The sequence below is a fragment of the Podarcis melisellensis genome (assembly GCF_964234715.1).
Source record: "Podarcis melisellensis genome assembly, chromosome: 1".
Taxonomy (NCBI): Eukaryota; Metazoa; Chordata; class Lepidosauria; order Squamata; family Lacertidae; genus Podarcis; species Podarcis melisellensis.
Genome location: NC_138528.1, coordinates 21,156,444 through 21,178,737, shown reverse-complemented (window position 1 = coordinate 21,178,737; position 22,294 = coordinate 21,156,444). Strand labels below are relative to the sequence as shown.

Here is a 22,294-nt window from a genome sequence, read left to right as displayed (position 1 = left end):
TCAGATTCCACCCCCATCCCCATCTGAACTCAGAAAATGTTGTTTTTTTCCCCCTTAACACAATAGAACAACTGCACAATTTCTCCAGGTGTAGGTGACCCATTGCACAAGTATTCAGATTGTTTGGCCAGTTATGTCAGGAATATCCTCCTGATGTTTAGCCAAACTCTTCTTTCTTGTAACTTGAATCTGTTGGTTCGAGTCCTACCCTCCAGAGCAGCAGAAAACAAGCTTGCTCCATCTTCTATGTGACAGCCCTTGAGATATTTGAAGATAGTTATCATAGCTCCTCTTAGACTCCTCTTTCCCAAGCTAAACAGACCCAGTTCCTTCAACTGTCACTCATAAAGTTTGGTTTCCAGACCCTTGGCCATCTTGGTTGCCCTCCTCTGCACATGTTTGTCAACATCCTTCTTAAATTGTGGTGCCCAGAAGTGACACGGTACTCAAGGTGTGGTCTGACCGAGGGAGTATAGAGTGGTACTATTACTTCCCTTGATCTGTGCTGGATCTAGACACATCAAAAAAATGTTTTAGGAAAATGCGTTGTAAATCTCATACAGTCAAGACTCAGTTCCTGAATGCCTCTGTTTTGGAATGTTTCAGCTCCCAAATGCTGAAAACCTGGAAGTAAATGCTCCGGTTTCTGAATGTTTTTCAGAAGCTGGATGTCCAACACGGCTTCCGCTTGCGTGCAGGAAATTCCTGCAACCAATAGGAAGCTGTACCTCAGTTGTCGAACATTTCGGAAGCCAAATGGGCTTTTGTTTACAACAGGAACAGATTATGTTCGACAACTGAGGTTTCACTGTACAGTAATGCAAACCACATTGCCAAAGATCGAACTCTACAGTGCCATCTTGTGTCACAATGTTATTAATGCATTTATGCTTTTTCTTTTTTACTAATGTAGCTGAGTCCCTGAACACTATACTTTTGTTGATGCAGCCTAGAATAGCATTAGCTTTTTTCGTTGCTGCATCACACTGTGGACTCATGTTAAGCTTCTGGTCCACCAAGACCCCTAGATCCTTTTCACATGTGCTGCTATCATCCATCCATCCATCTATCTATCATCTATCTATCTATCTATCTATCTATCTATCTATCTATCTATCATCTATCTATTTGAATTTATATACTGCCCTATACCCAGAGGACTATCATCATCCCTACAAATGGTCATGGATGATGGGAACTGTAGTCCAAAAACAAATGGTGACACAAATATTGGAAAACACTGTTTTAAATGAACAAACAAATACTATGCCTTGTTTCATGCTATACTTGTGAGCAGGCAGACAAAAAATATCTTCATCCAAAGCGATTTAGCAAAGAGGCTGCTGCAGTGTTATGTACTGAGCTGAATAGGATCCAAAATGCAGCAGTCTGATTGGTCCTAGAACAATAGGATTCAGAATGCAGAAGTCTGATTGGTCCACAGGAGCCACCCAATCCAGCTCCAGGTGGAAGTGAATCCACAACCTGATTGGCCTACAGGAGAATCCCGGAATTAGCCAATCACGTGCAGCCCATTGTGTAAATAATGTATATAAAGCAGATATTTGGGGAAAATATTCATTCCTCCTCACCACTATGAGCTGAATAAAGAGCATGAAATCCACTCTCGACTCCGAGTATATTTCATGCAGTGTTTGCACTGTTCTGTTTACAGCTGTGCTGGGAAGGGGGGGGGGAGAGGGGGGGGGAGAGAGAGAGATCACTCCCCAGGGAAACACAAGGACAGTTCTCCCTGGGCACTCGAGGCCTTGATCTGCACTGTGTGCTGGGGTTGCCAGGGGGACACTGGAAGCAGCAGCAGGCGGAAAGGTAACTGAAGTAGCAACCCAGAAAGCTCACCTGCCGCGCTGAGCCCTGCGCTTCCAGCTTTGCAATTAGATCTGGGTTTGCTGCTCACACACGTCTGTCTCTGTCGATGCAGCGAAAGCAGCACCGTCGGGCTCATTTGGTCGTGCCGAGATAAGCTTTAGACAAACAGAGGCAAACTGGACACTTCTTTCCCCTCTTGACCAATTTCCCAGGGGGTGAAACTGCTGCGCATGACAGTACACAGGATTCCTGCAGAAAAGTGGAGGGGGAAGCATTTCCACAACCCCCTCCCTTCCTTCCTAAAGAAACATGACTTTTCTGATGATGACGACAAGGGACCATGATCCCAAATACTTTCTGCAGGTGGAAAACGGGCCAGGAAATGTTTTCGTGACCCAGCTAGGAGAACACAGGTAAGGTGGCCCTTGATGTGTGTGATGCATTCCTTAAAACGGGTGTGGGGGAACTTTTATTCAGTTTGAGGGCCGCACTGTCAGCTGGGAAACCATCTGGGGGCCACATGCCAAGCTGAGTGGGGTCAGGGGATGCTGCTCTAACCCCCTTGTAGAGTGGGTTACATTCTAGACATTGAAAAGATAGATGTACCTACAGGCATGCTACTGATTTGTATACAAGTTAGATGGGCATACCTATTTTCTGGCAGGCTGGTCGCATTTTCATTCTTATTATTTAATTAGCACATTTATGCCCATCCCTTTCCTCCAAGGAGCTCAAGGTGAAGCAAACACTTATCTCCCTCTCGATTTATTCCTCACAACAACCCTGTGAGGTAGGTCAGGCTTGAGAGACAAAGGCTGGCTCAAAGCCACGCAGTAGGCCTCAAAGCTGAGTGAGGATTTGAACCCTGGTCTCCCAAGACCCTAGCCACTACTCCACACTCACTGTCTGCCATCATTGGGACTGCTTGCTCAAGGAAATTATCATTTCCAGGTTACACACCAAAGGCTTCCAACAGGATACAGAAAAACCTAACAAACCCATTCTTATTCCGATCAAATCACTTGGTGGTACGGCTCAAGTGGATCTCATCAAACTGCACGGCTGGCGTCAGGGATGATGTCACTGCTGCCTCTTTCCGCAGCGTTAAAATGCCAGACCAACAGTAACATGGCATATAAAACAGTTCCCACAGTCAACCCTGCATTTGGTGTTTGCGCTGCATGGGGCAAAGAAGATTTCATGCTGTAGAAACACACCATGGAATTTGTTTAAGCTGTTGACATCATTTAAGATCTCCCCACATTTACTCGTGAGAAAACAAAGCAAGAACTTTGCAGAGAGCAGCAAAACACGTGGGCCCTGAATTTGTGGCGATCATAGAGAGGTCTGACTAACCCCCATGCATCCTCATAAACTATGCTCAGCTGGCGGAGACAGCTTTGAAAAGGCCTGGATGGATTTGAAGAATTATTTGCAGCTTCTACATGTGGGAGTCTCTTTTGTTGTTGTTGTTGTTTAGTCGTTTAGTCATGTCCGACTCTTCGTGACCCCATGGACCAGAGCACGCCAGGCACTTCTGTCCTCCACTGCCTCTCGCAGTTTGATCAATCTCATGCTGGTAGCTTCAAGAACACCATCTAACCATCTCATCCTCTGTTGTCCCCTTCTCCTTGTGCCCTCCATCTTTCCCAACATCAGGGTCTTTTCCAGGGAGTCTTCTCTTCTCATGAGGTGGCCAAAGTATTGGAGCCTCAGCTTCACGATCTGTCCTTCCAGTGAGCACTCAGGGCTAATTTCCTTAAGAATGGATACGTTTGATCTTCTTGCAGCCCATGGGACTCTCAAGAGTCTCCTCCAGCACCATAATTCAAAAGGTGTCTCTTTAGCTGTCTGCAATATGTCATTGGTCTGCCAGATAATGCTTTACAGTAGACTTGACAGCCCTGGAGATTCTTTCTCCAGGACCTCAGCTGTAAGTGTTACCTGAACATGTGAATGGTGAGAGTGTGGGGAGGGGCAGGGCATTCAGGCTAGCCTCGCCCCCAGTGTCATCATGCCCGCTCCCCACTCAGTCCCCAACACAATATGGGGAAGGTCATCAGGGTTTTTCAACTGAGGGCTTCTTCACACTTCCCGCTGCTTTCCACCAGGGAAAACCACTCTTTAGTGCTCAGTTGGAGCAAAGAGCGATTCAGGTTTCACCCAGATTGCCATTTGTTCCGATCTATCGCTAAAGAATGGGTTTTCCCTTGGAAAACAATGGGGAAACTGCTCAGATATATGCCTAGAATAAGCGTGGGTCAAGCAGAAACAAGGATGAGCCCTGAGTATCCGTAGACTCCTGGTGCCATTCTGAACTGGAAAATTTCCTGTGGGAAAATAAAGCATTGGAAAAAGTTACTGCCTCATATTACTGCTGGGTGGTTGAGCAGGGAAGAGCATTCTTCTTACTCCCCACAATATGTAGGAAAATTATTGAAGGTATTGCATCATCTGAGGATTAACAACTTGTGCTGAAGAGCTGCCCTGGCTGATTTTTTGCACTTTCTGCTCCAGCACAAGAGCAGGCAAGCATCTGGTTTTTCCTTATCAGGTGGCAACCCGACTTGTTGGTATAGAAAATGATCCCTTGCAAAGCACAGCTGCAGGATTAGAGTATGTGTAATTGCAACTTGGATTTGCATTCCACATTTGGTTGCTCACCCTAGGCCCTTGATTTGCCATGGGCTTCTATTCTAGCCATTTAGTCTGATTCATTCAGGTATGCTTGCAGCAATTGCCTGCAAAGATGGTCAGGAGGACTCTATGTAGAAAAGGCTTTCCCAACTCTAACTCCCATCAGCCCCAGCTAGCACGGCCAGTGATCAAGAATGAGGGAACAGGGATCTCAGGATTCTTTGGGGGAAGCCATGAGTTATATAATATTGCTTTAGATTTATGATGTGGATGTGGTCTTAGGCACCAACTCCACAATATACATTTAAAGCAACAACATACCACTGTGTGGTTTAACAGTTAATCCCTCTTCTCAATCCCTCTGGGAATTGTAGCTCTCTTAAAGGAACGGGTGTCTCCTAACAACCCTCAGCACTCTTAACAAACTGCGGTTCTCAGGTTACTTTGGGAGACCATGGCTGTAGTATTATGCTACTTTAAAACTATAGTGCAGATGTGGTCCTTATTTGGATACTACCCAAAGCAGGTTTCCCCCCTTTAGAACTATGTAAATTAATATATATTAATAAATTCATTAATTGGTCATTTAAAACATATATTAAATCAGCTAACAGCCCAATCCCATATGGCTACTCATAAATAAGCCCAATGAGGTTGACTCTTAGAAAACCGCATGTGTGAAGGCAGCCTGAATTTTCATTGGGTGACAAATCTAGTAATATGTGATCAAACCCTAATTTCCTTCCTGTCATCAGTCCTGGTTCCTCTTCAGCTGTGTTGAACACCTCTCACTGCAGTATGTGCCAATCCAGATTTCTTGGACAACAGCTCCCATCACTGGACGGGAACTGCAGTTCAATACATCTGGATGGCACCAGGTTGGCAAAGACTGCTCTAATGATAGCAGTTGAGTGATAGGACCATGGAACGAACCCAGCAGGTGGCACTATGGCTATGTTGTCTCCTCCTGAATGGAGTAATGTAAAGGTCCCACCTGGATTTCTTGAGTTGTGACCTTTCAAGCCTATGTCGCTAGCGGTACTATTTAGGAAGGAGCCGCTGCCAAACTACTCCCCTTAAGTGTTGCTTCCTTGTGTTGAAAGGGGGAGACATCTCCTGTAAACTTAGTATGTTAAGGGATTTACCCTGTATAGGGTAGGTGCTGAAGGATGAAGCAAGATGCCATAGAGGTGCCATTGTGATGCTTCCAGCTATCTGCCCTAACTCCTAGATACTGCTGTTGTCACTGTTTTCAGTCTCCAAAAGTTCAGCATAGATTTATATCCTGGAGTTTTAAGGAGAATGGACAGGTGGGTGACTTGCAGCCTGGGGGCTTCATGTGGCCCCATTGCCATTATATGCAACCCCCAAAACCTGCTACTATTCATTTCTTTCTGCAGGGTCCTACATTCCATTTATTTTATCACTATTGTTGCTGGCTTTGCCTCCCTCCATCTTGCTATATAGTTTCTCAGTAATTGGAGAAGGCGGGATTTCATTTTTTAAAAAACATCCACCCCCCATTTGAGAAAAAAAAAAACCCTGCTGCTTGTAAGACTCCTGTTCAAAAGACTCCACAGCTTTGAAATCTATGGGGCGATCAGGCTCAAGGAGAGCATACAAAAAACTCATTACATGGTTGTTGGCAGTAGCTAGGACATCTGTTGTACAAAAATGGAAGACTGCAAGGATGGCAAATTTCCCCATGTGTGGAACATTGTGGTGGTGGTGGTGGGAAATAGGGCATAATTTAAATGTTGGAAGCTCCAGAAGGTTGCCAGGCCATGTGGTGGTATTTCATTTCTTACAGTGCTGCAAATAGCCTCTGGGACTGTATGGCTTTGCCTATGTGTGAAATATGGCTTTCTGAAGGATTTGTTTTAAATATCATTATGTCTCTCCATTTTGATTTTGTATGGACTGAGGAGAATTTGTATGTAGTCCTTGCCCTCCCTACTTGGGTTATATCTCATGGTGTGTATATACAACAGATAATAATAAAATTGTTATGCTTCCATCATGGAAGTATGTGTGTGCATGTCTGAATGTGCAGCACACAAAATTTAGAGAGGAATTACATTTACTTGCTTTCTAAAATGGTAGTTGCTTTGGTCTGCTTTACATAAAAAGAAAAGAAATTCTCTGTATACTTAGTTCAGAGTAACCCCACAAAACCTAGTGGAGGTTACTTCCAAGTAGACCTTCATATCATAGGGGCACAGGGCATGGAGGGAGCCTGCTGCATCCCGGATCAGGCTTGACCCAGGAGTGGAGCCCAGGCACAAGAAAGCTGCCTCAGCAGCAACATTGGGTGCCACAATGCAGTCAAGGAAAGGGCCGACAATGTTGCAGCCAACTCTCCTCTCTCTGCCCCCGGAGTGGAGCTGCAGTTGGCAGTGTTGGTCCACCATGCAAAAATGCTGCCTCCACAGCTCTTTCACAGGCCTGTGGTCGGGGGCCCTCCAAAAAAATGTGCCATGCCACTCCAACCCCCCATGCTATGCCACTGCCTGTAATATGCTATTGAAGTAAATGTTCCAACTAACATTTGTTTAAAAACCTGAAGCATTTTTATTAGGGATTGTAGGGAAAGACCTGCCAAGGAAACTGAAAAATATCTTCATGTATGCGACAACGGCGGCAAGAGTCTTAATAGCACAAGGAGAGGAAAGTGAAGAAATCCCGACCAAAGAACTGTGGCAAGAGAAACTGATGGACTACACAGAATTGGCAAAAGTGATACATAAATTACATGAGAAGGATAACTGTGACTTTAAAGATGAATGGAAACCTTTCACAAAGTACTTAAAGAAACAACAAAATGAACTGGTCTCCTTGGCAGATTTTGAATAAACATACACAAACTTTTTATTCATAATATTTTGATAGATAAATTAAGGATCTGTACAATTCTGTGACATGCAGAGAATAACAAATGCTGAAAAACCAGAGAGAGGAGCTGAGGGAAGTCTGGGGGGTGGGTGGGAGTGTGGGGTTTTTCTTTTTGGGGGGAGGGGGAAGGGAAAAATGGGGAGGGGAAAAAATGAGGGTGATGTCTGGTCTCACCAAAGTGTGACGGAACATTGGGAGCTGCCTTTCATACACGGAGAGCCATTTCTAGGTACTATGGGTCTATGACAACAATTTACCTTTTTTATATATATATATAGGGAAGAAGAGGATGAAGATGTGCCTCAGATTCCTGTCATGCGAGAGGTCAGCTGCCTTTGTCATTCTCTTTCTCAGACAAGAGGGCCGGGTTAAATATAGGACACGGCTTCTGTTTTTTTATTAGGTGTGCCAAAAGCAGAGCTTTGGCAGAAGTCAAGCAGTTCTCTGCTAATAACTGTGCCAGGGGGATTGAACTGGTATCCAGGAAAGATCATATTCTTCTAACTGTTAAAGCCCTACTTGGGAGTTTGCCTTCTGTGCTAATTCAACATGCAAGAGGGTAGAGCAGGAATAAACGTGTCAGCTCTGTCCTCTTGTCAGCATCTGCAGTGGAGAGCTTGCTTGACTCATGCAGGCTGAGGCTCCCTGCATATGGGGAGCCTTGGCCCTCCAGATGGCACTGAACTACAACTCCCATCATTCCCTGACCCTGTAGACCTGAAGGAGCATCTACACCCCCATCGTTCAGCCTGGACACTGAGGTACAGCTCTGAGGGCATTCTGGTAGTTCCCTCATTGCGAGAGTAGCCCTAAACATTTTTAAAGAAAAAAAGTAGTATGTGGGGTGTGTGTGTGTGTGTTTGTGTGTGTACACACACACACACACACACACACACACGGACTAGATAACCTTTGGGGGCCCTTCAAACCCTACAGTTCTCTCTCCTTCCATGATTCTCTTTCTGTATATTTGTAAAAACCAGTTTTGTTTTCTAGAGCACCAGTGAGATTTTGCAGCATCGCAGAAAAGCACTGCAAAGATTTCGGCTTCGGAAGAAAAAAATTGAAAATGAGCAGGCTTCTGCAGAACTGACTGCAAAGAAGCAAGAGTTCAAAGAGAGGATGGAAGTGTTGGCCCAACGAAGAGAGGCACTTGAACAAAAAGATCAGGATGTAAGCATCACTCTGCATCTATAAAGAGGGCACTTGGAGTTGGGGTCTAGGCTGGATCTGCATTGATCTGTTAAACGTTATTAACAGAAAAGAAACATTAACTCATTATACATTAAATAATTATACAATATCCAAAAAGAAAAAAGAAAAAAACATAAACAGAATAAAATAAACCCACCACCCTGTTTAACTTCCCTCCACCACTACTTGTCTTCTCTACAATCAATTTTACCCTTATCATTGCATTCTGATTGTTTTTATTTTCTCTGTATACAGTGGTGCCCCGCAAGATGAATGCCTCACAAGACGAAAAACCCGCAAGACGAAAGGGTTTTTCGGTTTTTGCGACGCTTCGCTAGACGATTTTCCCTATGGGCTTGCATCGCAAGATGAAAGCCCATAGGGAAATCTCGGGGACCTTTTTTTAAATGCTGGCGGTGGGGAGCAAAGCCTTTTCCCCCCCTCCGGACTTCAGAAGAGGTCCAGGAAGGCCGGCGGGGGCGAAAGGCTTTGCTCCCCACCGCCAGCATTTTAAAAGCGGTCCGGGATAGCAGGGAAGCGCTTCCCGCTATCCCGGACGGCTTTTGAAGGCAGGCAGGGGGGGAAAAGGCAGCGCTGCCTTCCCGCTCTCCCGGAAAGGCAGGCGGGGGGAGCAAAGACTTTTGCCCCCCGCCCGCCTTCGGAAGAGGTCCAGGACCTCTTCCCAAGGTGGGCGGGGGGCAAAAGTCTTTGCCCCCCCTGCCTGCCTAACCGGGGGCTTTTAAATCGTCCCGGGACTGTCCGGGGCGATTTAAAAGCCCCCGGACGGCTTTTGAAGCCTCCCCCCGCCGCCCGGCATCGGGGCATCGTCCCGATGCTGGGCGGCGGGGCGAGAAAGCCTCCCCCCGCCGCCCGGCATCGGAACGATGTCCCGAAGCTGGGCGGCGGGGCGGGAAAGCCTCCCCCGCCGCCCGGCATCGGAACAATGTCCCGAAGCCCGGCGGCGGGGCGGGAAAGCCTCCCCCCGAAGCCCGCGGCGGGGCCGCGAAGCCTGGGCGCGCTGGCAACTCTCCGCAAGGAGCGCTCCCGCTGCTTGCGGAGAGGTCCGCGAAGCCTGTCCTGGACCTCTTCTGAAGGCAGGCGGGGGGCAAAAGTCTTTGTCCCCCCTGCCTGCCTTCCCAGGGGCTTTTAAATCGCCCCGGACAGCGGAGAAGTCCTCCGCTGTCCCGGGCGATTTTAAAATGCCGCCCGCCAGAAGAGGTTGGGGGAAGGCGGTTTCCATAGGAACGCATTAATTGATTTTCAATGCATTCCTATGGAAAACCGTGCATCGCAAGACGAAAAACTCGCAAGACGAAGAGACTTGCGGAACGAATTAATTTCGTCTTGCGAGGCACCACTGTACATACATATGTCATTGATAATTTATTGTTTTCAACATCACACATACCATCTCGGGACTATTTAATTGCTCATTGTCTAACATTGTGTATGCCATCAAATGCCAACAGTGTCCTTCAGCTCTCTATATTGGACAAACAGGCCAGACCATACGCCAAAGAATAAACGGACATAAATCGGACATCAGGATTCACAAGACAGAGAAACCAGTCGGAGAACACTTCAATCTCCCAGGACATTCTATAGAAGATCTCAAAGTAGCTGTTTTACTACAAAGGAATTTCAGAAATAGACTGGAAAGAGAAGCTGCTGAATTGCAACTTATTACCAAACTTAAAACCATGGAGACACCTGGTCTGAACAAAGACCTTGGATTCTTATCTCATTATACATGACAAAGCCATTTTTCACCTTCTCACCCCTTGCTTTTTCCTGTAAGACCTATTGCAGTCGTTAAGAGTCGTCAACAGGCTCATCACAGCTATCTGCCAATCACCCATTCCCACCACCCTTCTGAGTAATACCCCTCCCCACCTTCTCACTATATAGAAGGGTCTGGAAACTTCTGTTTCAGTGTATCTGAAGAAGTGTGCATGCACACGAAAGCTCATACCAAGAACTAACTTAGTTGGTCTTTAAGGTGCTACTGGAAGCAATTTTTTTTGTTTTGACTATGGCAGACCAACACGGCTACCTATCTGTTATTGTTTTCATGCATTTACATTCTTAACCTAAGCATATTAGCATGTCTTTTTTAGAGCAATATTTTGTCATATAATCATCAAAGCATTGCCATTCATTTTTTAGTTTTTGATTTGACTGCTATCGTATTCATGCTGTTATTTAACCAATTTTAAATATTCATTAAATTTGAGAATCCATTCCTCCTTGGTAGGTAGTTCTTTAGCTTTCCATTTAGATGCCATTACTATCCTAGCTGCGGTGGTCGCATATAAGATTCCCCCCCCCCCCCGATTTTGGTATTTCTTTTCCTAAAAGGACCAGTAGGTAAGCCTCTGTTTTTTTTGTTAATGGGATTTTTAAGCATTTTTTTCAACTCCTCGTGTATTTCTCCCCAGAAGTACTTAATCGGGGTGCAACTCCACCACATATCAGGCACTGCCATTCTCACACAGTTGTAATGATGCAAAGCCGGAAGTGGGGGCCAGTCAGGTGTGCTAGCTATAGGGGACCGAGATGTCCTCAACCCCCTCTGTATTTGTTGGAAGGGGATCAGGCCCCCTCAATGTTGAGGGGCAGAGGAGGCCGAGTGCGGATCTAAGCATGGCTCAGTGCTCAGCCTCCTCCAGACAATTGGAAAAATGAGAAAGTGAAAGAAACTGGAAATGACACTCACTCGTACTCAACCGTAGCGCCAGAGCACTGTGCTGGCCGGCAGCCTGATCACAAGAGGGCAGCATAGCAGAGGCTGTATATGGGATTTGAGATGGAACACTAGCATTTTGCTTGGTAGGTGCCCAATTCAGCTGCTGGTATCTCTGTTTAAAAGCTTCAAGTGTCAGATGATGAGCAAGACCTGCCTGAGACCCTGAAGATTCTCCTTCTAGTTGCAATATGCAATACTGGGCAAGATAAACCAGCAGCCTGACGAGGTATAAGGCAAAAGTGCTTGGACCCAGACCTAAAAAGTGTGGAACAAGTGGAAAACCACTTGGGCCCATGCTTCCTAGGCATGGGAAAAGTGGAAGTGTGAAGGAACCCTAAGCTGCTGTGAACTTAGTCCCAGGTAAGTGTGTAAATGACTGCAGCTTAATCAGTCTTCCCTCCATTTTTGGTTAGTGTCCAGGATGGTAGGATGAATTCATTCTCATTTTCTCTGAAACAAATGACTTCCCCTTCATGGGCTCCCACCTTTGAATACTGAGCAAAACTATGCAAAACTGATTAAGCCTTCTTTCTCCTTCTTGGTTCAGAGGAAGAACCGAATTCTTGAATTTGACGCATATATTAAAGAGTGTCATCAGAAGAAGGAGCGTGTCATTCAGCTGTACCACCAGGAACACGCGCTGAAAGCCCTCAAGAAGCGTGAGGTATTCAAACTGAAAAAAGAGCTTAAGAAACTCCAAGTTAGGTATGTGACTGATGCTTTTAAGATGGATTTGAGACTGAGCCACGGGTATCTAGGCAGGGGTGCAGTGAGGCAATCTTAGACACTGGACTTCTGGAGGCCCCGTCGTTAGATGCCAGTGTGTATTACTCCACTTACTTCAAAATGTCGTAAGCCAGCTTTGCTGTATTTGGGGACTCTCCTGCTGGGACATTCCTCTGAGTGGGGCCCTGGACTTCAGTCCCAAAGTCTTCTCCTGATAACACCACTGCACATTATTCTCCAGCCAGCCAGCATGGCTGGCTTTCCTGATCTGAAGGTCCTGTGCCCTGGCAGAATAGAATCATCATCAAAATTATATTTCTTAAGAATGGGGGCTTGCTAAGAGGGCCATAGCTTAAATGGGGAAGGCTGTATTTCAGTGGGAGAGCATCTGCCTTGCATGCAGAAGGTCGCTGGTTCAATCCCTGGCATCTCTAGGTAGGGCTGCCAGTCAGTGTAGACATTATTGAGCTACCTGGGCCAATGGTCGACTCAATATAAGGCAGCTTTCTGTGTTCCTAAATTTAATCTTTTACATATTTACATAGAGCAAATGTTTAATTATCTAAGAGTACAGTACTCAGCCAGAGGGACGTGGGTAGCGCTGTGGGTTAAACCACAGAGCCTAGGGCTTGCTGATCAGAAGGTCGGCAGTTCGAATCCCTGCGATGGGGTGAGCTCCTGTTGTTCGGTCCCTGCTCCTGCCAACCTAGCAGTTCAAAAGCACATCAAAGTGCAAAGAGATAAATAAGTACCACTCCGGCGGAAAGGTAAACAGTGTTTCCGTGTGCTGCTCTGGTTCGCCAGAAGCGGCTTAGTCATGCTGGCCACATGACCTGGAAGCTGTACGCCGGCTCCCTCAGCCAATAAAGTGAGATGAGTGCTGCAACCCCAGAGTCGGCCACGACTGGACCTAATGGTCAGGGGTCCCTTTACCTTTACCTTTACCTTTACAGTACTCAGCCAGCTTTCCCTTTCCCTCCTTTAAAAACACAATGTTGCCCCAGCTGTGGAATATATTTCCCTCTGAGTTCTGCTGGTGCCTACCTCCCTTTCAACTTTGGCCCTAGGTTAAGAAGACCCCAACTGCTTTCTTGGGGGTTTATTAATTGTTAACTCTGCTTTGTAATAATAAGGGGATCAGCCACTCTGTGTTTTAAGATGGTTGTGATTCATTCGTTCATTTTTATCTGCTTGCTTACCTAACAAAAGGGTGGTTCCAAATATATCCGTGTACCTTGCTCTGAGTACATTTTGATATAGAACTGGTCACAAATATTTTGATAAATGAAACAAAAGCCAAGACCCTTTTGGGTCCTCAGGACAACATCTTGATGGTGCTGACCACATTTTTATCTGTAAGCCGCATTGAGTCCCTGTCAGGGGGAAAAGGCGGCATATAAATAAATATATATGCAGTGATCATCATCACCAACTTGAGCCAGTGAAGGCTGGTCCATTAGAGCAAAAGGGGCAGTATTCCACCAACTTCACTGTGCCCCCTGCCAGCCCCTACCTGCCTGCCTTTTTAGTTACATCTACTCCACAGGCAGACACTCAGTCTCAGTGTTGCCTCGGCAGAACTCCTTAGGGAGGAGGAAGAGAACAAAACTAGAGTTAGTTGGCTCTGCTCATCATTGGCTCATTGACTTCTCTGCCCTCCTGCCTACCAGTCCCAATGGGCACCAGCCAGCCAACACTGGGCTAAGCTGGTCTGTCACTCAAATGCACAGCTGGCAGGAACTGGTGGTGCAACTAAACATGGGCCATCTCTGCAGATGTTTGGCTGCCCATGGCAGTCAAGGTTGAGATGGGGGAGGATCGTCCCTCACATTTCGTAACTGAGTTACAGCTATGATCCCTTTCCAGGAATTCTAGTCATTTGTTGATAAGACGATTTTTAACGTCTGAGGCATTCCAAGCACCCCTAATATATATTTCTTCAGAAAAAAGGAACTGCAGAAGAAGATGGCAAAATACAAAAGCTTCGAAGATTTCCTGAAGAAAGTTACCGCCACATTCACACCAGGTGAGTATAATCATTAAACAGTTACACTTTACTTGGGGGGGGACTCTGTACTTGACAAATACATATTTAGATTTCTTGCCTTTTGACTCATAAAAGGATCCACAAGACATCTTTCATAAACCACTTTTGAAGAGCCATCAAAAATAAAGAGTAGCACAAAAATACCAAAACAATAAAAACATGACCCTGATATGTGTTTTCCATGTATAGCATAATCCTCCCTGTTTTCCATTGCAGGATTTCTTGGATATCCGGAAGACTCCATGGTTGAAGCCCTCATCAAAAGGCACAAGACACTGTTTGAGGAAAACCAGAGCTTGATGAAGAATTTGTCCATCCAGCAGTGTCACATTGAGGAAACGCGAAAAGAATTAGGGATCTTGCGAGAGGAATACAATACCACAACATTTGTAATGTTCACTGAGCATGTAGTTTTTATGACGCCCAATCCGATTGTACTAAGCACCGAATGTGCTGGTTCTTTTCTGAAACCTTAGAGAAGGTCAATTCTGTCTTCTGAAACCAACAAAGCTTTGAGAAAAAACAAAAAAAAAATCCTTCCAGTAGCACCTTAAAGACCAACTAAGTTAGTTCTTGGTATGAGCTTTCGTGTGCATGCACACTTCTTCAGATACCACATAGGAGCCCTGTTGGAGCATGCCAAGGGCCCAACACATGCACACGAAAGCTCATACCAAGAACTAACTTAGTTGGTCTTTAAGGTGCTACTGGAAGGAATTTTTTTTGTTTTGACTATGGCAGACCAATGCGGCTACCTATCTGTAACTAAAGCTTTGAGAAGTATTTGCAGCACATAGGAAACCCATGCTGTGTAATTCATTAGGATTCTCAACTTGTAGATTCCTTCGGAACAGGGTCCAATTGGCACTATAACTGGTCACACCACAAAGCCTCAGAGAGGATTTGTTGTTGCTGCTGCTGCTGTTGTTTTCTTTTTCTGCAGGAAGTGGGCGAATGATCTTTTTGAAAGGTTTTTCAAAAAATATGATTATGGCTTCCCCCTCTTGCCCCATTGTGTGCTGCTAGTGTACTGCTGCTGCTGCTATTGTTTCATTGTGTTCTACTAGTTTGCATCTTCCCTCTCATTGTGTACTACTAGTGTACATCTCCCTTCTCAATGGGTACTATTAATAGTATTAGTATTAATACTATTAGTATCGAATGGTGTTACAATAGTGGCAGGTATTGTCTTCTCTGACTGGCAGTGGCTTTCCAGAATCTCAGGTAGAAGATCTTTCCTATGGCTTGCTACCTGTTCTGTTAAGTGGAGATGCTCCTGGGATTGAACCTGGGATATTCTGCAATCAAAGCATGTACTGCATCACTGAGCTATGGCTCTTACCCATAAGCCTAAGTGCTGCTGTGGTGGAGGAAAAAAACCATTGTTACAGCACCAGACCCTTCCTTACCATTACGAACCGCTGCTGTTTTCTGGGCAGTGCTGCTCACTTTTTCTCAGGGAAGCCTGGAAGCGTTGAAATACCCTACCCTGACTTTCCCTGGCTAGTACCTATGATGGCTATGTTCTACTTCCGCTGTTGAAGGAAGTTTGTCTCTGAATACCCGTTGCCAGACACTGAAGGGGTGAGTGCTGTTGCGCTCAGGTTCAGAGTGCTGGACTAGATGGGCCCTTGGCATGCTCCAACAGGGCTCCTATGTGCCCATCAGGAAATCTCAAAGCAGTCAAAACCTCTCCAGATACAATTTCTATTTCATTCAGCTGCCATGCAGTTCCAAATAGTCTAATGCGACTGTGAAGTGTTTCTGCATATATTTGCATGTGTAGGTGGATGAAATCACTTGCAAAGCCTCTTATTTCCTCTTGCAAGCTTGGTTAATATTTTTATTGTTAATTACAGTCATACCTTGGGTTGAATGCACGTTTGAGTTGTGCTCCGCGGCAACCCAGAAATAATGGAGTGCGTTACTTCAGGATTTCACCGCTTGCGCATGCGCAGACGCTCAAAATGACATCACGCATGCGCAGAAGCGGCGAAAAGCAACGGGCACGTGCGCAGACGTGCCATCGCTAGCTACGTTTGCTTCTAGATGCAAAAAGGGCTTCGGAACGGATCCCGTTCGTATCCAGAGGTACCACTGTATTACATTAATGTTTACTGTAGGCTGCCCTGAGATCCTTGGGTGAAAGGCAGATTACAAATGCCGTAAAATAAATGTACGAACAGCGCATCCCTAAATTCCCATTTTATGGCTTTGCCTAGGTGCTGCTCGGCAAAATTTCTGAACTTCAGTCAAAGAAAAGTGCACTACAAGAAAAAAAGAAACACTTGTGCCACCACATTAACAATGAGGAATGTCTCATCGATCAAAAGGTAAGTTTCTCTGAGTCCCCACCCCACCCCAAAGCTCCTGTTTATTGATTGGATGTTGTATACAACTTAGAGATTAAAATGTATATATTACAGGGTTTATAAATACTTTTGCTTTTAAGTAAATAAAGTAAAATATAGCTCCCATTAGCCCCAGCCAGCATGGGAGTTCAACAATATCTGGGCTGGATCTACATTGATCTTTGAAACATTATTAAATATAATGGTCTATAACATTTGTTACAGTTTCCCTTTGCCCTCTGCTCTGCAGGGCCCTCTGGTGTCCCATTTTAGCAATGGATTTTTAGCATTATAAACCACAAGTGTAAATCTGCCCCGGGAGGGCTAAAAGTTCCCCATGCCTGTCTTAATTTGCAAAAAGCCTGCTTTGAGGATAGTGGAGGGGCAGGACTGACGACTGAACTGGGATTTAATTTGCTGCTGTGTCCCATCTGAAATGAGAATTGCAAAGCTGGGATGAAACTGGATTTATATTGATAATGCAGATGATGAACCAGCTGCATCTCCTTTTTTTAAAAAAAGTACTAACCTCACTCTTGATAAGCGTTGTCTTCTTTCACTGCTCTCCAAGTATATGTGGATGTATAGTGGTGAGAAGGACAAAGTTCATCCATCTCTTTATGCTCATGTAGAGGCAAGATCTAAGCAGGATGATGTTAGCAATCAACAACATGGCAGAGTTATGCTACATGCCTCATTATGGCCCTTTGGACAACATGACGTTGCGGTCCAAGCTGGACATGATCCAGGTAAGTGAAACCACCCCAAGACTGAGTGTAACATTTTATCCATGACTGTTATAAACAGCAATAATCTAAGGGGATAAAGCATGCATTTAGATCAGGGAGTGGAGCAATAATACAGAAAGCATTTTTACTCCACTCTTCAGCCCCACTCTTCCTCTTGACTTGACTGACTGCTGCCACTGGACCTGGACAGACTACAGACTGCATGCACTAGAACAGGAATGTCCAACAGGTTGATCGCGATCTACTGATCGATCGTGGGACACTAATGGTAGATCGCGGTCAGTCACATGACCCTTAGCGTTTGTCCTCCAAAAGCATTAGAAAAAAGGAACCAAAACTTGCCTTCCCCTCTCCTAAAGGAAAGATCAACAATTTTGCCTTGAAATGGCAATGGGTAGATCACAGCCAGTATTTTAATACCGTACTGTGAGTAGATTGCAGTCTTTGGGGATCTGGACATGCCTGCACTAGAAAATGAGACGGAAAATGCTCTAAAGGGTAGGGAGGAAAGTCCACATTTTAGAACCAAAGGATTCCTATCTCCTGGTGTTGAAACAACTCACTGATCATAGTGCTGAATTCATTTGTTTACTAAAAAAACACTGAAAAGCAGGAAAAGACAGGCTTGCCCATTTGTCTGTATATTTCACTTCCAAACTTTTTTAATAGGTGGCTGGTTGACTTTCTTTTTTTATGAAAGCTCAAAGTCTGGGTCCCCTTGCAGGCAGGGCGCTGGGGCGATTGCACCCCTGATAATCCAGCCTTGTTAGCCATGCAGCAAGATAAGAAGGGAAGGAGAAGCTCAAGAACCTGAGGCTTTGCTCAAGCATGTTGCGTGTAGCAGCTCAGGCACATAGTATTTAACCATGGTTTACTGCAGCCTCCTCCAGCTTGGTGTCTTGCAGATGTTTCAGACTGCAACTTGCATCAGCCCCAACCAGCACAGAGCAAGGATGATGGACGTTGTAAACTGAAACATCTGGAGAGCACCAGGATCTGGATAGCTGTTTTAGAGCTATGTGTGAACCATCCCAATGGGTTGTGCAAGATTAATTTTCCATGTGAATTTGCAAGACACTTTCTCAGTACTTCAGCTTAAGCCACTCTCCTATTAGAAACTAAGCTTTATTAAGAACCTTTCTCTCTTTTTATTCAGGAGTCCATTTTGAGGAAACAACAGATCGTAGAGGAAACAAAAGCACTGCAGTCTGAAGAACTTACAAGGTCATCCTCTCATCTTTTGAGGGAAAATTCATCTTCTACTCTTTCTAGGGAACAACTTAAAAAACAAATAAGCTTCGCCAATAAGGACAAGCTGGAAGACAAAGGAGGAAAAGCATAAGGAGACAAATCTCTTTTAAAATCCCATATACAGAATGGGAGACACTGCAGGGACTAGTGGAATATTTATAGTAGGTTCTGCAGACAAATCAACACAGATGGATGTCAATGCATTACCATAAATGCTTTGATTTGTGGGTGAAAGGGTCTTTCATGCTCATTTTTTGCAAGTATGTGTTCTTGATTCTTTCCGCCTGCTAATTCTATGTATTTGGTGTTTACGGACTTGCTGGAGGAGTGGAAGCCAATCTCTGAAAGAACCAATGCACAATTTGGAGGTGCTCCTACAGCCATCCATTCTCCTAAACAGGCAGGCAATGGCTTTGATTAGCTGGCAAACTAACCATGGCTAGTTCAAGGGAAGACTAATCTTGCCCATAGTGTTCTTTACTCTTGATCAGGGCTACATCAGGGCGAATCTGACACGCACAGGATTATAGCAGTTCTGGCCTTCACATCCTTTGACTCCCAAGCACGCGTTGGCGCTGCAGGAATGGGGTTCTCAATCACGTCAAACAGTCTCTGATTCTGCAGCAGGGCCTTCATCTTAATAGACCAAGATGCATAATTGTCACTGGTCAAAAGGGGCGGAGAAGGCAAAGCTCCCCCCTTCTTGGCATCCATTGTGAGTCCTTGCATTGACTCTCAAAACACAAGCCTCTAAATCCAAAAGCTGGCTTGTTTACACTCTGTGCCACCTGGCAGCTCTCAACGCTGGCTGCGTTGGAAATTTCCAAGAGCTCCTCAGCCTTTGTAGTCATAACATTCTATTGTTGCTTTCACTTCTCCTCTCTGAGGATTAGCCTTCACTGAAAGGCGTCGCTTAGCAACAGTACATTCCAATCCCTTGGAGAATAAACCACAGGAATGTTTGGTATGCGGTTTCACTTTTAACCGGAGCCGTTTCCCATACGCTGCTCCCTCGAAGCAGAGAAATAACTCAATCTGCTTTCACTCTTCTAAGCCCGAAAATCACATACCTGGGCTCCGTGGCTTTTGCTTCCAGCTTGCTCTGGTCAGCTTCTGGCTGCAGAGAATCAGCTTTCTCACCTCAGGCATCCATGGAAGCCACTTCTTGATGCAGAGGGCGATGAAAACAGGAACCAACCTGAGGCTTGCGCCTGATGGAGATGTTCAAGCGCACCTGACGGAAATGAAATTTCTGCGTCAACAGATGGTGGAACGCAATTTCCGTTTGCAGGAGGAAGTGTTTTGCTTCATGGTGATCAACAGCCTGAATCGGACTTACAAAACGGTTGCCAGTCAGCTGGGGTCCCTCCCAGCAGCTGATCTCACGTCGGAGAGGGTCTTTGCCGTGGTTCTTTGTGAACATGACAGGCTTGCCGCCCTGGACGTGAAGGACAGAGGGAGGGAAGAACGGAGTTCTAACACCCCCACAGCTGAAGCTACTGGAGGAGATGCTGTAGCTATGAACGTTGTCCGATGTTACAATTGTGACCAGACTGGGCATCTACAACGGTACTGTACGAAGCCACGTCGAAACATAGGAGCTAAGGCGAGCTCCACAAAGTCTGACGCGTCAGACAAAGGTCGCACCAAGCCAAAGGCAAAGACTGCAAAGGCTTTGATGTCGCTAAAAGCCACACCAGAAGCGGGGAATTCTTTCGTTTTGGATACTGGAGCCACAGTTCACATGACAGGACACAGAGGACTATTTTCGTCGTTTAAGAAGCAAAGCTTCGCTGTACAACTAGCCAACGGTCAAGAGCTGGAAGCCACCGGAATTGGGACTGTGTATCTTAAAAGTCTGAACTTGACTATAAGCAATGTTTATTTGGTTCCAGAATTGAAGTACAATCTGCTCAGCGCTTCGCAGATTGCCAAGAAGGGACTAAAACTGTCCTATGATGATCAACACTGCGAGATCTACAAAGATGGAGAGTTGTATCTTTCTGCCAAAGAGAAAGATGGACTGTATTTGTTGACTTTTGATCAAAGTGATTACATGAAATGTAATTCTTGTGATTCTAACATGATTTCTTTTGCAGGTGTAGCTGAGAAAAACGCCAAGCAGGTCACCTCGAGGGTCAACAAAAGAGCATTTCAGCGGGTGTATGCTGATGTGATTGGTCCTTTAGCACCATCTAGAGGCAATGCAAAGTATTACCTAATATGTGTTGATTCTTTTACAGGTTTTGTCTGGATTTATCTTTTGGAGAGACCGAAAGAAGCCTTAGAAAGGTTTAAAGAGTTTTGTGACAAGGTTAAAAATATGCATGAAGCTGACATAGATTGTCTTTGCACAGATGAGAAGCCAATTTTTCTTTTACAGGAGTTCCAGAGGTTCCTGAAGAAGAAAGGGATAAGACACAAACTTGCAGCTTCCGAAGAAGCTTGGAATAAATGTGTTTGTGTTAGGGTGAACAAAGAATTGCAAAAGGGAATGCATGCGCAATTGCTTAGTTCACATCTGCCACATGAGTACTGGGCTGAATCGCTAATGTCATATTGTTACACGTGGTTGAGAAAGTTTTCAAAAGAGTTGGGATGTTCTCCTTTTGAGAAACTGTTCCACAGAAAACCTTCTGTTGCCCATTTCAAGGTTTTTGGGTCTCATGTGAGAACAGAAGCTCCAGGTGGAGTAAAGAATGCCAGAGGCATTTTTGTGGGTTATGAAAAGGGTCTCTACAGAGTAATTTTGTCTGAATCTGGAAAGGTGATTCTCACAAAATTTCTAGAGAGCGCTCCTGAACAGGAGAGAGTGATTGTTCACACATTTCCCACAGGTGATGATGATTCTGATGATGATGATGATGTTGATTTTATTGAGTTCAGTAGTACTGATGATGACAGCGATAGCTCAGAAAGCTCAGTTGTCACAGTCATTGAGAGGAAATCTCACACAGTGACTAGACCCTCAGAAGAGGAGGATGAACCACTGATTAAGCTTAGTACTGGTTCTCCAGAGAGTTCAGAGGCTGAACCAGAAAGCAGAGAAGAGCAGCACCTCTTACGTAGGTCTGAGAGAGCAACGAAGAGTGTACCACCCAAGAGGTATTCACAAGAGTTTGCTTACTTAGCTGTTGCTGTTGTAAACGACCAAGGTCAGATTGAAGCTGTGTCTGAGTCAGAGACAAAGGCACAACAGAGAGTTGTTAACCAAGGTAATGCAGAAGCACTCATTCCTTGGAAGTCACACAACCAGAGAGGTACATTGGTAAAACCAGTGGCGGGTAGTTCCAAGGGTGGAACTGAAACAACAGGGGAATGTTATAAGTATAACAACTGTTTGTTTTCTTCTCTGGATGACGCTTTGCTCGCAGCACGCATTGATACTTTAGGGGGAGGATGTTATTCTAAAGCACCAAAGCTGCAGCAAGCAAAGGCAGCACAGTCTGCTGCTTGTGGCTGGAAAGCCAAACAGGATGTTTGTGACTGTTGCCATGGGAACAAAGGGGCAGTCCATTCTGTACTGAGCACCGGATGTTAGCTCAGTGGGTATGTCATATGACCTGTACAGGATGTACATGGGTGGAGTGTTTCTCTCTGTATGTTGAAGAGAGCAGACATGTTTTACTGTATGACTGCTAAAAGACACAAATAAAAGGACATGTAGATACGTTACTGTCTGTGTCTGATTCCCCTCCCTGGGGATATGCAGGGAGGAGGAGAGAAGGAGAAGCAGTTGGTGTGTTTTCCTCACAGCCTGAGGAAAATCGCCGGAACGGACCTCGTGTTGTTTATCCTGCCGGGAGACGCCGGAGGGAGGTCTAAGGAATTCAGCCGGTGCCTGAACAGATAGGCACATACCGATGACCGG

At 45.3% G+C, this 22,294-nt stretch overlaps 1 protein-coding gene and 1 long non-coding RNA gene across 9 annotated transcripts in view; one reads left to right on the top strand and one right to left on the bottom strand.

Moving 5' to 3' along the window:
- Positions 1-1,801: 1,801 nt before the first annotated feature.
- On the top strand, positions 1,802-18,657 carry CCDC197 (coiled-coil domain containing 197). 8 transcript variants are annotated; one of them, XM_081914269.1, is made up of 10 exons: positions 5,209-5,443; positions 5,699-5,777; positions 7,638-7,683; positions 8,356-8,532; positions 11,847-12,004; positions 13,969-14,051; positions 14,289-14,461; positions 16,295-16,405; positions 17,056-17,172; positions 18,329-18,657. In XM_081914269.1, exons 1-10 carry the CDS (start codon positions 5,416-5,418, stop codon positions 18,512-18,514), a joined length of 1,158 nt encoding a protein of 385 aa, XP_081770395.1. In that variant the 5' UTR covers positions 5,209-5,415; the 3' UTR covers positions 18,515-18,657. The 8 variants fall into 8 exon arrangements, with proteins under 8 accessions (XP_081770396.1, XP_081770402.1, XP_081770400.1 ...); XM_081914271.1 differs by having other exon boundaries at positions 5,321-5,345; XM_081914270.1 differs by lacking the exons at positions 5,209-5,443; positions 5,699-5,777 and adding an exon at positions 1,802-2,243.
- The window catches only part of LOC309372919, a 161,818-nt gene continuing 148,020 nt past the window's right edge, over positions 8,497-22,294 (bottom strand). Inside the window, exons 3-4 of the long non-coding RNA XR_014169732.1 lie at positions 12,140-12,309; positions 8,497-8,599 (exon numbers count right to left, since the gene is read on the bottom strand). This is a non-coding gene — a long non-coding RNA (uncharacterized lncRNA). The remainder of the gene's footprint in view (positions 8,600-12,139; positions 12,310-22,294) is intronic.

Coding starts and splice junctions, on each gene's coding strand:
- CCDC197 (XM_081914269.1), top strand. CDS start 5,416: ATGGCTATGTTGTCTCCTCCTGAATGGA. Junction 5,778..7,637: donor GTTTTAAGGAGAATGGACAG/GTGGGTGACTTG, acceptor ATATATATATAG/GGAAGAAGAGGATGAAGATG. Junction 16,406..17,055: donor AATGTCTCATCGATCAAAAG/GTAAGTTTCTCT, acceptor ATGCTCATGTAG/AGGCAAGATCTAAGCAGGAT.